General features: G+C 32.5%; 1 protein-coding gene across 10 annotated transcripts in view; it reads left to right on the top strand.

Annotated features, from left to right (window-relative positions):
* The window catches only part of LOC139499488 (PHD finger protein 3-like), a 46471-nt gene extending 31303 nt beyond the window's left edge, over positions 1–15168 (top strand). For 7 of the 10 annotated variants that reach the window (XM_071288182.1, XM_071288177.1, XM_071288175.1 and 4 more), the window contains 7 exons: positions 962–1096; positions 2508–2953; positions 3600–3750; positions 4358–4447; positions 5120–5315; positions 6246–6596; positions 8921–15168. In XM_071288182.1, the coding sequence (XP_071144283.1) occupies positions 962–1096; positions 2508–2953; positions 3600–3750; positions 4358–4447; positions 5120–5315; positions 6246–6596; positions 8921–11550 (3999 nt within the window). In that variant the 3' untranslated portion in view covers positions 11551–15168. The remainder of the gene's footprint in view (positions 1–961; positions 1097–2507; positions 2954–3599; positions 3751–4357; positions 4448–5119; positions 5316–6245; positions 6597–8920) is intronic. The other 3 variants (XM_071288183.1, XM_071288181.1, XM_071288178.1) reach the window with 1 other exon arrangement.
* Positions 15169–16246: the final 1078 nt, after the last annotated feature.

Raw genomic sequence — 16246 nt, 5'->3', positions numbered from 1 at the left:
AATATTATCTACTGTAAATTCAGAAATGATTGCCAGGTTTTAATGCAAATAATGTGACTGAGTTGGTATCACAATAATAAGAACTCGCATTCTTATATCTAATACATATATCTGTATGCAGATTTTCCTGACATCACAATTATTATTTGGACTTCCAAAACTTAGCTGATTTAATACTTTTGAAAAGGTGTAAATTACACTAAATGAGAATATTAGGTCTATGGGTAGTGAAAAACAAAAAAGAATATGCCCCATCAGTCTCGTAAATTGGCATCATACTTATTATTAGCCCTCAGTTTGGTTCGTTATGGGAATTATCTTTTAATCCCAAGATTTCAAGAAATACTTATTTGGTATAAAGCAAATGGTTGGGCATATTTTCTTCCTAATAAATTTATCATGTTCCTGTTCTGAATTTGAATTTAATTTGCCATAGAACATTAAAAGTCCATTCATCTAAATAGATTTTAATTTTCATGCCTATGATAATAACTGTCTTTACAAGCAATAAGCACAGAATTATAATTTTTTTAATGTGTTACTATCGCTATATTATGAAATTTACTTTGATCTTGCTGATATTTTCCTTTCTCAGCACAGTAGAATATTCTGAAAAATTATTGCTAGAAACTAGGTGCACACATACCCATTGTCAATGAAATTAACAACATCGTTATAGGTAAAATAGCGATAAACAGATTATAATTGGTCTAACTAACTCGATTGTTTTTGCCACTTTTACTGCCAGCTCAAGCCAGAAAATTAATCTCGTTGAGATGATCAACGATAATCTATTATTTTCCTAATATTGAGAGAAACACACTAATTTCTCTTTTGAATATTTTAAATTAAGTTTAGAATTGAGCCACAAGTCTATGCCGTATATCAGAAGCAAAAATATGTTTTCTAAGGTGTACTTTTTAAAGATTTCCATGATGGATCATAATTTCTTACATAACAGGAACTTGACATGATTGTACAACAAGAGGAAGAACTCCTGAAGGAAGGAGAACATTTTGTTAAGAAAACTCACAAAGGAGAAATAGAAATTGATGTGGTGAATGCTACAGAGGACGAGGACCTTACTGTATTAGAGGTATGTATGTCAAATTAAGAATGGAAATGGGGAATGTGTCAAAGAGACAACAAACATATCATAGAGCAGACAACGGCCAAAGGCCACCATAGGTCTTCAATGCAGCGAGAAACTCCTTACCAGGAGGGGTCCTTCAGCTGGCCCCTAAAATATGTATACTAGTTCATTGATAATTGAGGTTTAATTAACTCCGAATTATACACAAGAAACTAAAATTAAAAATCATGCAAGACTAACAAAGGCCAGAGGCTCCTGACTTGGGACGGGCGCTAAAATGCAGCAGGGTTAAAAATGATTTTTGAGATCTCAACCCTCCACCTATACCTCTAGCCAATGTAGAAAAAAACAATATACACAGTAAAACTCAGTTTAAGATAAGTCGGAGTCTGATGTCTGAATAGATATCAAAAGAAACTAACCAAATTGATAAATTCATTACATTATAAATGTTACATTAAGTAGTTAAATAGCAATAAACAAATCCATAAGTTGAATTCAGTGATCTTTTTTCAAAACTACCTCTACCGTTTTTTATTGGGAAAAATGCATATTTTTTATTGAAATTGGGAAATTTGTATATTTTATTTTAAACACATCTCTGATTTTTTGCTGGCTTTGCTGTCTTTTATTGCACTGTTTTTTTCATGTATATTTTGGTTGTCAGACATTTTCAATCTGAAAGGTACTTTTCGGAGAGGGGAAAGAAACAGAATCAATGATGGTACTTTTAATGCATTGAAAACTACATGTGTTACAAACACCATGATGATTCTGATCAGAAAAACTGATCTTAAAAGTACTTTCTAATATCAAAATAATAACATGAATACGAAATTCACAAACATTACTACCAATGCCATCACTGTTTGGGGAAAATGTAAAACTTTTTTTGGGAGGAATTTTAAGCCATTTTTTTCAGTAATTGGGAATTTTCGTTAGGGGAAAGGCTGAATTTCGGCTGTAATTTGAGGCAAACAATATCACTGGAATTGCTTTTTTGAACTTTCCAATTTTTGTGCATTAACCTGTACTTTTGAATTTATGATGTCACAATGTTATGTTATTATATCATAGTTAAAGTATATTGTTAAATGATTACATGTTACATAGAATGACCTTTGATCAACCAGCATAACTCATTCAGAAAAAAAACCAGAAAAAATTGGCGTTTACTGAAATGAAAATGTATAAGTTTCTTTCAAATTACACAAAATAATTGATCAATCCTAATATTTTTTGTATTATCAGTTAGATATGTTTTTTTGCAGACAATTTATAATACCCCCTGTCTCATTGTCTGTCCATTCTTCTTCATAATTTCAGCTGACAATACTTGTTTTTGTGAACATGAAAAGTTGTGTAAATAACTTGCTTTCTAAAACTATTAACATTGATTTGTATTTACTTGTAGGATCATGGTATAAAAAAGATGGAGCAGAAAAAAGTGGAAAAGACAAAAGCTGATACACAAGCCATGGATTTTGTTGGAGGTTTAATAGGGGACACAACTCCGCAACATAAAAATCATTTATTCGATCTGAACTGTAAGATATGTACAGGGAAAGAAGCCCCGCCTCGAGCTGTAAAAGATACAACACCTAAAAAGGTTCGTGTTGCCAGAAAAGTCAAGATAGAGGAACCAAGCTCTAGTGACAAAAAAGTGAAAATAAAAACTGAAGAAGAACAGAAGAAGGAAGAAGACGTTGTGAAGGAAGTATTGAAGGCAATTCAGAAAGCTAAGAAAGAACAGATGGAGGAAGAGGCAAAGAGAGCAAAGGAACAAAAACCAATAAAACCAGAGGAACCAGAGCAAAATATGCCTGAGTCTCCTGTAGCTGATTCTACTGTTATTGTTAGGTAAGTGATCAAAAACAAATACCAAAACACATAATACATAATACAGTCCCCAATCAATGATTCTACTGTTATTGTTAGGTAAGTGATTGAGAGCAAAGGATCAAAATAAAATACCAAAACACATAATACAGTCCTGAATCTTTGAATCTACTGTTATTGTTAGGTGATTGAGATTTAGGGATAAAAAACAAATGCCAAAACATATAATACAGTCTTTAAACTTTGCTTCTACTGTTACTGTTTAGTGAGTGATACAGATCGAGGAATAAAAAAATCACGAAAACAAAAAACAATCACCTGTCTATGATTTTACTTTAAGATGAGGTATAGAGAAGGAGGGAGCATTATCTTTCATGTTGACTGGTACTTTCCATGTTTCTAGGTGGTACTTTTCAATTTATTCCATGAATATCTTATATATAAAATCCTACATTTAGGCGGTACTTGACAATAGCATTAGGAGTGTAAAAGTACCGGGTACCGCCTCCTAATAAATGGCCTGTAGAGAAAGAGGGAGCATTAACAAACACAAAACACATAATACAGTCACCAATCATCATTTCTAATTTTACTGTAAAGTATAATAGTTTTTTTCTGTTCTGTAAAGTTAGATTCAAATTTTACACATATGTTATTTTTATTCCAGGTCTCCAGATTCAGCCCTCCAGTCAGGTTTAGAACAAAAATCAGATTTTACCCCCAAAGGACCCCAAGTGTGGAAAGGTTTTGTTTCCATGCAGGATGTGTCTAAGTTTGTTACAACAGCATACAGAATCTCAGGACCATGTGACAAACTGGTAGGTCTGAAAACCAGTAGAAAATTATACTCTGGTTAAAACCAAAGACCACAGAGTGGGTCTTTTTAAAATATTGATCTTGCTTTTTATAACCATTGAATATACAAATAAAAAAAAATTAAAGATGTCTGACATAGGAAATGGAAAAATTAGAAAATGACAAAATTACAGAAGATAGTATCTATGGTTAAACTTATCAGGTCTCTAACTCTGAATCTATGAAAACTCCCCTCGAGTAACATGTCATAACTTTTGTGGACAATTATCTCCCCTTGTTCATAACTTTGTGGACAATTATCTCCCCTTGTTCATAACTTTTGTGGACAATTATCTCCCCTTGTTATACAGGTTCAACATCTTAAGATCATTGACTAGTCTCAGACTCACGATATTCTGACCCTTTGACCTATGAAATTATCTTCCACTCTCACCAAGCTTCTATAAGAACAAATTTTTCATTACTATACTCTTCTTTAATCTTGGTTTGTAGGAACTATCTGAATTTTAATTTCTTTGATAATTATTTTGTGAATTAACAATAACATACTTGTTGAAAAAGTATAATATACATTGAAATTTTTTTTTATTGATGTATATATTTTTTTAGAATATACCAGACACAGTTCATGTCTGTGGTAGAATATCTCCAGAGCAAGTTTACGATTATCTGTCCAAGATGAGAAAAGTTGGAACAAAGGTATTATAACTCATCTGATATAGAATTAGAAATAGGTACAAACTTGTTGAACTGATCATGAGGTAATGAAAACATGAGCAAATAAAGTTAAAGTCTTCTGGTTTTTCAAATTTTAAATTTAAAAGTTCACATATATGTTAACAGTGGTAATGAAGTTTGTGATCTCAGTCCTGGTTGATCAACCAACATGACGAAAAGCACAGCCAAAAATAGATATTTTCAATAAACTTGGAATCTACATAGAACAATGCACATTCTTAATTTATGTTCAAAATAATATTAATTCTGTCAAAATTTACAAAATCATTGCATTGTTTCCATCATTATTAATAATTTATCTTTGGCCTCACTCAAAAATGTGCAAGAGTCTGTATGTGATGTGACAGCTTTCTGGTTTTCCTTACAGAAGATAAGAAGTACAGTGAATAATTCAGTTTGGAGGTTCAGACCAACTTATCAGGGATACAATTTAATTTAAATAAAAGGTCCAGAACCATTTGACATTGTAAGCAAAAGGTCCTCTATAAGAGACAAATAATCAAATAGAAAGCATCAGTGTAAGGAATGGTAGGTCCTTGTTTCCCTGCTCATAAAAGTTTGTGTTTTGTAGGATATCAGTGTAAGGAATGGTAGGTCCTTGACTCCCTGCTCATAAAAGTTTGTGTTTTGTAGGATATTATTGTACTACGATTCATCCCTGGACCAAATGAAGAAAAGACATCCTACATCAATTTGTATTCATATCTCAACAGTAGATCAAGATGTGGAGTGGTGGGGAGTGTCTCAAAATACATAAAGGATTTCTACATCCTGCCTCTAGCTTCTCATAGTAAAATACCATCAGTCATCAAGCCGTTTGTTGAAGGGGGTAAGTGAAAGACAACTGATCGTTTCAGAATCTACTGCATTTTGGATAATATTTCAAAGTGTTGTATTGGTTAAAAACGTTCTGGACAATTGAAATTCAACCAATGCCATAACGTTATTTTTATTTTGGTGTATGAACAATGAGATTACCGAGATTACCCATAGTCCTTTAGATTCTGAAAAGGCGAAATTGGCAAAGAGGGAGAAGGTAACAAGGGGGAAATCTCAAAAACCAAAATTAGTAGAAAAAGAGATGAATGATAATGTGAGGAAAACTAAGAAAAACAGCTCACAAAACTTTACAACAAAAACCACGGGCAAAAAGATACCAAAAGATCATCCAAACTCTGTAGAAAATAAATTGACAATGCCATGGCATTAAAAAAAAACTATATTCAAACAACAGCTCAGAAAGCTTTACACCAAAAAACAGAAATGAAGATACAAAAGAGACATTCAAACTCGGTCGTAGATAAACTGACAATGCCTTGGGGAAAAAAGAAAAATAATTAAAGACAAACAAGTTTACAAAACACAACAACAAAAAACTTCAGATTAAAGAACAGGGACGCAGCAATAAATGGAAAAAAATGGGTTTTACACTAGTTAAACTTGAGTTTTACACTAGCGACACACTGCATCATTTAAAAGCTGATTGATATATGACTCTTGTCTAACAGGAAAATATTACTATATAGATTAGAGTAAATTAGATGTTGGTTTTCTTTTTTGAATGAAATCCTGTATGAAGTCATTTTGGGCCCTTTATAGGTTGCTGTTCGGTGTGAGTTGAGGCTCTGTGGTGAAGGTCATACTTTGACCTAATATTGGTAACTTTTCATACATTATGACTTGGATGGAGAGTTGTCTCATTGGCACTCGTACAACATCTTCTCATTTATGCTTAAGATTTTATTTCTTTTTATTTTAGGTTTGGAGTTGAATCGTCCTCACATGTTACTAGCAGTTATTGTGAGGCAGAAGTTAAAGCCACATGGTGTTGAACCAGACTCTAAACAAAAACATCGGCAAGGTCAAGTCAGCAAAGTTCGTCAGCAGGAGAAACGACCATATACTCCACCAGGGCAGAAATCTTATGGACCACTTCCAAAAATCCCTAAAATAAGCAAACCAGGTATAGGTTTGAAATACAAATCTAAATCTAGTACCATACCATCTAGTTCTACTGTGACATCAATGGTTACCATGACAACTACTACTTCCTCTATAACGCCCTCTGGTGGCAGTGATCCCATTGTGGAAGTGTATAGTTCTGTTGTTGGTGGGTTATTATATAACAGGAAATCTTTTGGTACCAGTTTGTTGTCATTTTGTTTGTGATTTAGAATTGATAAATGCAATACTGATAATTCAGTTATATAAGTGGAGACCAGTTCTTGTAGATTGATAATTTTCGCAGATATTTGATCTTGTGGTTTTGTAAAATTCTGTATACCAGCCTTTAAATGTTTTACTACGTTCATTATTTATCTTTGGGATTAACATATATCCTCACAAATTAGTATCCTAGGAATGATAATGAATCCATAGAAAAAATTGAAACAAAATAGCAACAATTGCTGTCTTTATTTGAAATTATCTTCTGTCTACTGAATACTTTCAAGATCTACAGAAAGAGTAATAAAAATCATTGATGTTTAAAATGAAATATATTTACTAAACAGTAATGATTTCCTTCAATATTATAAACGATTCTCTTTTTCTTTTTCTTTTTATAAATTTTTAATGAATTGATTATAAATTCATTTAAAAAAGTTAAAATTCCAAAAAAAGCTTCTTAATATTCATATATTTATAGTTTGATACTGTAACTATTGTTATGGTGTAATATTATGAAAGAAAGTCTGTATTCATTTTATGTATTTTGGTTAGGGACCGTATATATTGTAAAGTGAAAGACAAACTGGTATAGGAAGGTTTCACTGTTGTTGGTGTTGTGAACTCATTTACTTCAATTTTCCTTAGTGTTGTGAACTCATTTACTACACTGTACCTTTGTGTTGTGAACCCATTAACATCATTTTTCCTTGGTGTTGTGAACCCATTAACAATACTTTTCCTTGGTGTTGTGAACTAATTAACATCTCTGTACCTTTGTTTTGTGAACCCATTAATTTTACTTTTCCTATGTGTGGCGAACCAATTTACCTTACTTTTCATTAATGTTGTGAACCCATTAATTTCACTTTTCCTTTGAGTTGTGAACCCATAAACTTCACTGTTTCTTGGTGTTGTGAACTACATATCTTTCCATTTCCCTGTTTTTGTGAGCCATTAATTTCACTGTTTCTTGATCTTGTGAACTCGTGAACTTTGATGACCCTGACTGCCTACTAAGATTGCAAACATAGCTAAAAATAGAACATTGGGGTAAAATGCAATTTTAGTCTTTTATCATGAAAACCATTATAGATAAAGAAAATATGACAAGAGCAAAAAGGTTTGGAATGATTCAGACAACTTTTTATATTTTTGCCTGTTATCTTGAAAATTATGAGAAACTTTATATAGCCAAACAGAAATATGTAACAATCAATTAACAATATGTGAATAGTGAGGAGCATCAAAGTTCACCTATTAGTGCATGCAATCTTAACGTACACTTACTTGAAGGTTAGCACTAACATGTCCAAAGTCGGTACCTAGTGATACTCCATGCATGAACACACTATTTACCTTTAAATTTCCTTATGATTTTTTTTGTATTGGTTTAACACTTTTCAGATGTGTTTTTGCTGAAGGGCTGTTTCCAAATTTATCAGTTGGGAGGCACTAATTTTATATTAATATAGGTGGTTGCATTTTCCTTGAAGTTTTGTAAGAACTGGATGTTAAAAATAATTTTATGGGTGGTTAGGGTTTTAATAAAATAATGACCCCATTCTCACCCCACCTACACTCCATGAGTGTTTATTTCTGGAACAACTCTTAGGCAAAATTATAGTGTAAATGGTATATATATGGTTTGAAATGTGCAAGCATGTTGTATAAATATGGTTGTCATCAGTGCTAGAGGTCATAGGTTCAATACCTTGTCAGATTTTGCCAAAGACGGGAAAATTTGGTACTAGCTACTACTTCACTTATGCACTTATCATTTAGGGGACAGCATACTTTTTTGGGATCAGGTAATATGTATGCTGGCAGGCTGCATACTGTTGTCTTGTGGACTATAGAATTGAAAAAGGAAATTGGGAATGTGCCAAAGAGACAACAATCGGTACAAAGAGTAGAAAACAGACTAAAGCATGCTAGTAACCTTAACACGTCTAGTACAAAGCAGGATTGAAATTCATATCTTAATCGTCAAAAGAAATAGCTAAATGGAAAACACAATAAAAAAAAAAGACAGACAGCAACCACAGACAACTACTTAATTATAAGCTCCTGACTTAGGACAAACACATACATGACATGACAGGGTTAATCATGGTGAGCAATCAATCCTCTTCCTAACATGGAACAGTGATGCACAAACTGAATGTTTAGGTGTACAATCACATATTATTGAAATATTTAAAACAGATTTTCATTCATCTTTTTATTTGTATAGTTCACCATATACAATTTGACCTATATTTTCAGAGGAGCCAGAACCTTATGACCCAGAGAAGCCGACAATGGATCCAGTTCCTCCAAAATCTAGTGATGAAGCTGTGTTCAAGAAACCGTTAGCTCCATTAGTGAAACGTTCCTCCCCGTCATCGAGTCCAGGATCAGTAAAAACATTGCCAGGAGCTGCCAGTATTGTTTCATTAATGATGGACAAATTAAAACTGGCAACAAATGCCTTAGAGGCAAATGAAACAATTACTGGTGGATTGTCTCCAATGGCAACCATCACGGACAAACAAAAAATATTATTAGAACTTACTCAACGAGTGTGTGAACAGAAGAAATTAATTGAACTAAAGCATGCTGGGAAATCTGTACAAGATCCAGCTCTTCCATTGGTTGCTGTGGCAAATGCTATGACAGCAATAAGTCAGATTTCAAAAACTCTAGTCTCAGCGCCTAAAAGGGCCGCAATATCAGCCTCACAACATAGTGCAAAAACTATAGTGTCTGAAAGTGATGGTGTTTCATCTACAAAAATTGATTCATTGGCATCTTCTAGTGAAGTCAGTACTACATCTTCTATAGAGACTGACACAGAACTTTCTCCTTCAGCAACCTCTTCCAAAATGTCTGCTCCTACTGCTGCAGGAGCGGCAGATGTGCAGTTACTTGCATCAAAAACAATTGGACTTCTGCCACATGAAGTTGCAGCGCAATCAGAAAAAATGTCATCTATGCCTGAGGCTTTGCAATCATTATTTTCAAGTATTCCAGGAAGTTATAGTCATGTGACTAAATTTAAAGAAGCTGATCCAATCACAATCGATAACAAGAACGACAATGATGAAAAAGAGGCTGATAACATTGAAATTGAACAGGAACAATTAGAGATCAGAAATTCAGCAAAAGAAAAAGAAAATAGAAAATTAATGGAGACTTTAAAACCTACAGATCCTCGTCAACAAAAAATGGCTGACAAAACTAAACAGGCTGCAGCAGTGGATAGTTTGAAAGAAGGACCTAATATGTTTAATGTATCATTACTTGAATTTGATTATGGTGACTCTGATAGTGAGGCTGATGAAATTCCATCTACTACACCAAGTGAAGATCTAAAAGATGACGACACAAGGCCATCATCTGTCATGTCATCATCTAGTGAAGAGTCACAAGACTCGGCCAATATTCCTCATTTACAATATCCTCCTTTACCAGCTGAACCAGAAGCTCCTCCGCCATTACCTGATGAGCCACCACCACCTCCACCAGACCATGCTCCTGAAGAGGAGGAGGTTTCAGAAGAGGAGGAAGAGACAGGTAAAAAAGGAAGAAAGAAGAAGAAGAAAAAGAAAAAGGGGAAAAAAGGAAAACCTGCTCCAGAAATTATGCTTGAAGCCAAAGATCCTATAAGCAAAGCTATACTTGATGCTTCGTTCAGACGATTAATGGAAAAGCAGCAAGAATCAATGGTCCCTCCTATGTCAGTCCCAATGTCTCCTGTTGTAGGACCACCACAGGCGGTTCCTATGACTGTACCTGGAATCCCGATTTCTGGAGCAGGTCCACCTTTTCAGAGTCCAGCAGTGCAAGGTTTAATGGGTCCAATGCCTAATTCAAAGCCAGCATTACTACCAACACCTCTTCTAAATCCTCCTGTGGCAACAGTCATGATGCCACAAGGCCCACCAATGGGTATGCCACAGCCTTCACAAACAGTACAACAACAACCCATTGTTCAAAAGACAATCCCAAGTTTATTTGACCTTGAAGTCACACCATCTAAAAGTCTTATTATGGGGAAAATACGTAAAGATGAACCTGGAAATGAATTAGATCGTGAATTACTTGATCTAGCTGATAATGACTGGAGAGCTGATGAGCCTCAGGACTTAGATTTAAGACAAGATCAGGATTTACGTGTCATGGATGTCGATATGAGACAGGCTACAATAAATAAACCCCCAGTGATTCCCCCAAGAGTGATATGGCCAGAGGATGTTGACCATAGAAAAGGAGGACGTTTTACCCCAGATCCTGTATTCGGTTCTGATTTACAGTTCCCATCAGAAGATAGTGATTTAAGAAATTTCTGCTCTCCATTAGATCAGGACTATAGGCGTAGAGATATGCCACAAAATGAAATGGGCAAAGACAATTTTTCTAGTTCTGCCGAGGACCAGGATTTTAGAGTAAATCAGAACAAACGTGGACAAGGAAGGGGGTCACATGACCGAGAGACAGATGGTCATGATCGAGGTAGGAGACGAAGACATGAAGACTCCTCACATAGAAAATCCAAGAGGAGGAGAAGAGATGATGATCGCTACCATTCAAGACACGATGATAGAGATCATCGTCATCGGGATAAAGATCAAAGAAAAGATAATAAAGATGAAGATTTGCCTGAAGATGTAGACCAGCGTCCAAAATTAGAAAAGCAAGTTCCACAAGCACCAAGATTATCAGATAAGGTACCAGTTCCCCCGCCACAAGTTCTGGCACAGAAAGCCGCAGCTGAGATAAGTACCCCAAAGGTTCCTCCACTAAAGCCACCACCATTGCCACCTGGAATTGAAGTCAAACCATTCACTCCTTCCACTCCAGTAAATCCGCCAAAAAGAGTCCAACCCCCTCCCCCAGGAATTGATGATTGGTGAAATTTTTATTCAGAATTTGAACTTGGAAGATGTTATATTTAACCTGACCTACAGATGGTGACTAAAGGCTATTCCTGTAAACATCTAATTACACTTATGGTTATTGTGAGGTTTTTTTAGAGTATGAATATTGCCATTGTAAAACATCTGGTTTTTAAGAAATGAACCTATATATCTTTTTATTGTCAATTAGATCTAAATAAGACAATATTTTCTGAGATGTAGTGTTATTGTTTTATTTACTGTAAATTTAGAAATTTTTGTGATGTTTTTATTTATTGCTTACATCTTGACAGGATAGGTTTTGCAAAAATGAACACTTGAATTTTAAATTTTCATTACAATCATCTATATGCAGCATATCCTGAAATAGTAATAATTAATATCACAAAATGTGTGCATTATTGAACAATTCTATAATCGATGCACACAAAAATATCAGAATTTACAGTACAATATTGCTTTTCAATGTACAAAAGTAAAGTTTAGATCATTAGTCATAATATTGTCATAGTATTGCTGGAATGCAGGGACAAATACATGTTTATTTTATAATACAATTAGAGCTAGTTTCCTTATACTTGTAGTTTAAAGGTTTGATGGGGTTGTTGGCTTTGTTTGGTGTAATTAAGGTTGACATCTGCAATCTTCAGCTTCTATACATGAAATATACTCTGCATTATAATTCAACATCCAATAACTCTATGTATACAGGGTTCATCGTGGCCTATTTATTGTTTGCAGATGTTATTTTTAAATACAATGCTTGATCAAAAATTTATAAAAATAAGCCTGTCAACTGAACCTCTAAATTACAAGCATAAAGATAAAAGCTCTAAAACTTATAACTTAGTTAAGTATGTGTATATTTCATTGAATCTCATCATTTTTATTTGATTTGCATGAAATATTTACATGTAAGTGTGTCACATCAATGCTGTTTTTAAAAGTTTTTATTATTATTTCTCCATGTTGCGAGCTTGATAATAACAGAAGAGAGGTACAATGAAGCAAATGATTAATGATATTAAAATATAATATTTTTGTCTGTTGAAAATTGTCAATGAAGTGGCTTTGAATTCTCTTTAAATCATTACATACTATTTTATACAATATCAGGTAACTTTTTGATCAATTAAAGAGTAGTTTTCATGAAGTTGTGGCAAACATCGAGGATGTATTATGATTGGGCGACTGTTATGAAATTTTGTTATATATAGCAAATAGATGCAATAAATTTAAAAGAAAATGTAAGAAAAAAAAGTATGAAGATATTCGGAATTATGTGGAAAGCAAGAAAATTTGTAAAGGTTAAATCTTTTAAAACGCATACTTTGCCTTAAAAGAATTCAGGCATCTTTAATAAAAAAAAAATCATTTTGTCAAAATGAAGCATCATCTTGACTTGCTGATCAGGTATGCAAAAACGAGGCAGAACTAAATAAGAATTTAAAATAAAAACATGTATGCTATGAAAAAGGCTCGTAGAGGCTCAGGCATATGTGTTGATATTTTATGTTATAATGTAACTAATATAAATAGTGATGTCCCAAAATGTTTCACACATAAATCATGCATTGTTTATTCTGTTACATATTTTGGATGTTTTTAATTGATTTTATGTTAATCAGTTTTGTTAAAGGATACTTTGACATCATATTGATGTATACATTTAATGTATATGTTGTCTAATCATGTTGAAAAAATAAAATAAAAAAGATATGTCTGCTTCCTGAATCTTGTCACCCTAAAACTTTTTTAACTTATTTTCTGCATTTTCTGCATTTTATAATCAGCAAAATCATTAGTTTTTTCAGTCATATTCAGAATTTTATTAAATGACCAGTAAGTTGCACACACAAGACATAATTTACAGTTTCACTAAATTTATTATAAATCTGGCTGATAAAGTCAAGGGAGTAGTCAAATATTAAAACAGTTCGTAGAAGGGGAAACAGGTATATTTTATTAGCTTAATTTCTATTTTACATATTTCTCATCTTTGAACAGATCATGCAGATAGAACACAGAGTTTAATAATTTTCCCATAATAATGAAAAAGTACTATTTTAATATTTCACTTTGAAATTGATTTGAGATCTGGTTAATAGTGAGTGGCATATTAAACATATCAATATTTAGTACAAGAAATATAACAATTTTCATGAATACTAACCGCTATTTTGTAGGAAAGTTAACATGTATGGATTGTAAAGTATGAATGGAAAACAAACATGAAAGATTTTTGTACCTATTTTCATGTGCATAATTGAATAATTGATTTGTTTTAAAAGTAGAATTCTATATTACATTGTTGTATGAGAAATAGGTTGTTATGAGTGAGTTGAATGACATTTTATTTCATTTTAACATTATTAACTTTAATGTGCTAAAAACATTATTCATATTAGTATATTAAACTGAATGCTTGTTAAATAAAGATCAAACTCTTCGTTACAAAACTGTAAATTACCATTAAATTGAAATTTCAACTGCTTCATAACTTTTCCTATTCATGAAAAGACATTAAATGAGTATACTTATATTGTCAGGAGGTAAAGTTTAGTATTCAAATTTCTAAGAATAAAAGCCTAATTATGAAGATGGAGTAGTATTAGATTATTTATTTTATAATTATAATTTATGTTCAGATGAACTGAAGTTTTCAAAATTGCAATTTTCCAGCATGCAAATCAGATACAAACAAACACTGTTGACTCATTCCAGTTTTAGAATAAAATATCAGAAATTTACTTTGAGCAAATGGAAACCTCATTTTAAAGTTGTTTAAAATTTAAAAATATTTTTTCAATAGTTCCAGTTTGCAATGACATGCAATGTAAGGAGATTGGTTATGCCTTAAGATATGAAGAACAAAATAGTCTTGAAATTACCATGAAAGAATTTTATAGTTTGTCTAGGTGACAAATGGACAAATACAACCAATACTGATTTTAATTTCATAAATTATTGAATCATTAACTTAAAAATGCCTTCAAACCATCATTAAAAAAACAATAAATGTTCACTTTCATGATCTGTAATAATTTTTCTCATTAAATCTTATTTTGTTTACATCTATACTCTCATGTGCCTTTATATTAGACAGTTGTATTGTTGGTTTGTTTTTTTACTTCCTTCTTAAGTCTCACAGTGAGTTTGTTTTTTTACTTCCTTCTTAAGTCTCACAGTGAGTTTGTTTAATTTTTGTTGTTTTTTCATCAGTCAAAATAACTTATTGCACAAGTTATCTAATTAAAAACTTATTCATGTCTTGAAATGCAACAGTCCGTGTCGATGTGACAACTATTGCAATTTACCCCCATTGACTTGCTTCATAAAATCTGTAGCTTGTACTGTAAGAATATAAGAATTGTATGTTTATAATTGTAATTCTGTGTGTTATTTACAATAGAATTCAATGCAGAACCATTTCATTCAGTAACAGTTTCATTCACTATCAGAATTGTACAGAAATATATGTACACATATGTGTATAAAATTGTGTGTACACTTTTATGTTTAAAGTGTTATGTACATTATTATTTGTACTTTTGCTTGTTGTATTTGTTGAAAGTTATCATAAAATTGTGAAGAAAATAAAATGGGAAAAGTGAACAGAGTTGTTTTATATTTCCATCTAAACACACATTCTATATAAATATTGAAGTATAAAAAGTAAAATCAAAAAATCAAAAAAATACTGAACTCAAGGAAAATTCATAAAGGAAAGTCCCTATTTAAATGGTAAAATCAAAAGCTCAAACACATCAAAGTACTGACCTGGTACAGACATTTTCTTATGTAAAATATGGTGGATTAAACCTGGTTTTATAGCTGGCTAAACCTCTTACATGTATGCCTGTCACATAGAATTACCTTGTATTGACCACGATTTGTGAATTTAACAAATGGACATAATAGTTAAAAATGTAAATAATAGGGGTACATCAGTCAACATTGTGTTATTATCATAATCACTCTAAAAACAAACAAAAATATTAACAAACACTAACCATAGCAAAATAACATTGTTCTTTTTGTAATACTAAGTATTTGATAAACATACATCACCTTAACTTTTTATTTGTCTTGTAGTAAGTGAAAGAGGTTTTGGGTTAAAACTTGACGTTTTTTACCACAGACTTTAAAATAGGTATTTTCTCTTTCTTCACTAATCAAATAATGTAAGGAGTAAGAGCACGACCAGTTGTCTCCAAGTCAGAATAATGTGTCAGGTAGAGTGACATATCCTTTGTGTTGCTGGTTTTGTTCTCTCTTTTATAATTCTGCATTCAAATGTTTTTCTTGGAAACTGGTCACTAATTTTTCACTCACAAATTGATTAAAAAAAAGAAATATGGTATGTTCATGGGAAGAGTTTTGCAATGCTTGCCTTTATTGCTATAGTGACCGTGATTTATGAATACTGTAAATTCAGAGGCTTATTTTGATTTTGTGTTTCGTCTCAAAATACTATACAAAAAACTAAAATTATGAATTATGAATGGCAGAATCAAAAGCTCAAAAAAAAATTGTATGTACTCTTGCTAGTTATCAGTATTCATGCTAATGGTATTGTTCAGTGGAAGTTTTTCATACAGCAATCAATCAAGAAGCAATAATGTTATCGTTCTGAAAAGAGAAATAATTTTGCTCTTGATGCAACGTTACGTGACAACCTTCTTGTAATGTT

Source organism: Mytilus edulis, chromosome 12, assembly GCF_963676685.1.
Source record: "Mytilus edulis chromosome 12, xbMytEdul2.2, whole genome shotgun sequence".
Classification (NCBI taxonomy): domain Eukaryota; kingdom Metazoa; phylum Mollusca; class Bivalvia; order Mytilida; family Mytilidae; genus Mytilus; species Mytilus edulis.
Note: the sequence above shows the minus strand (reverse complement) of the source record. Positions and strands in the feature narration are given on the sequence as shown.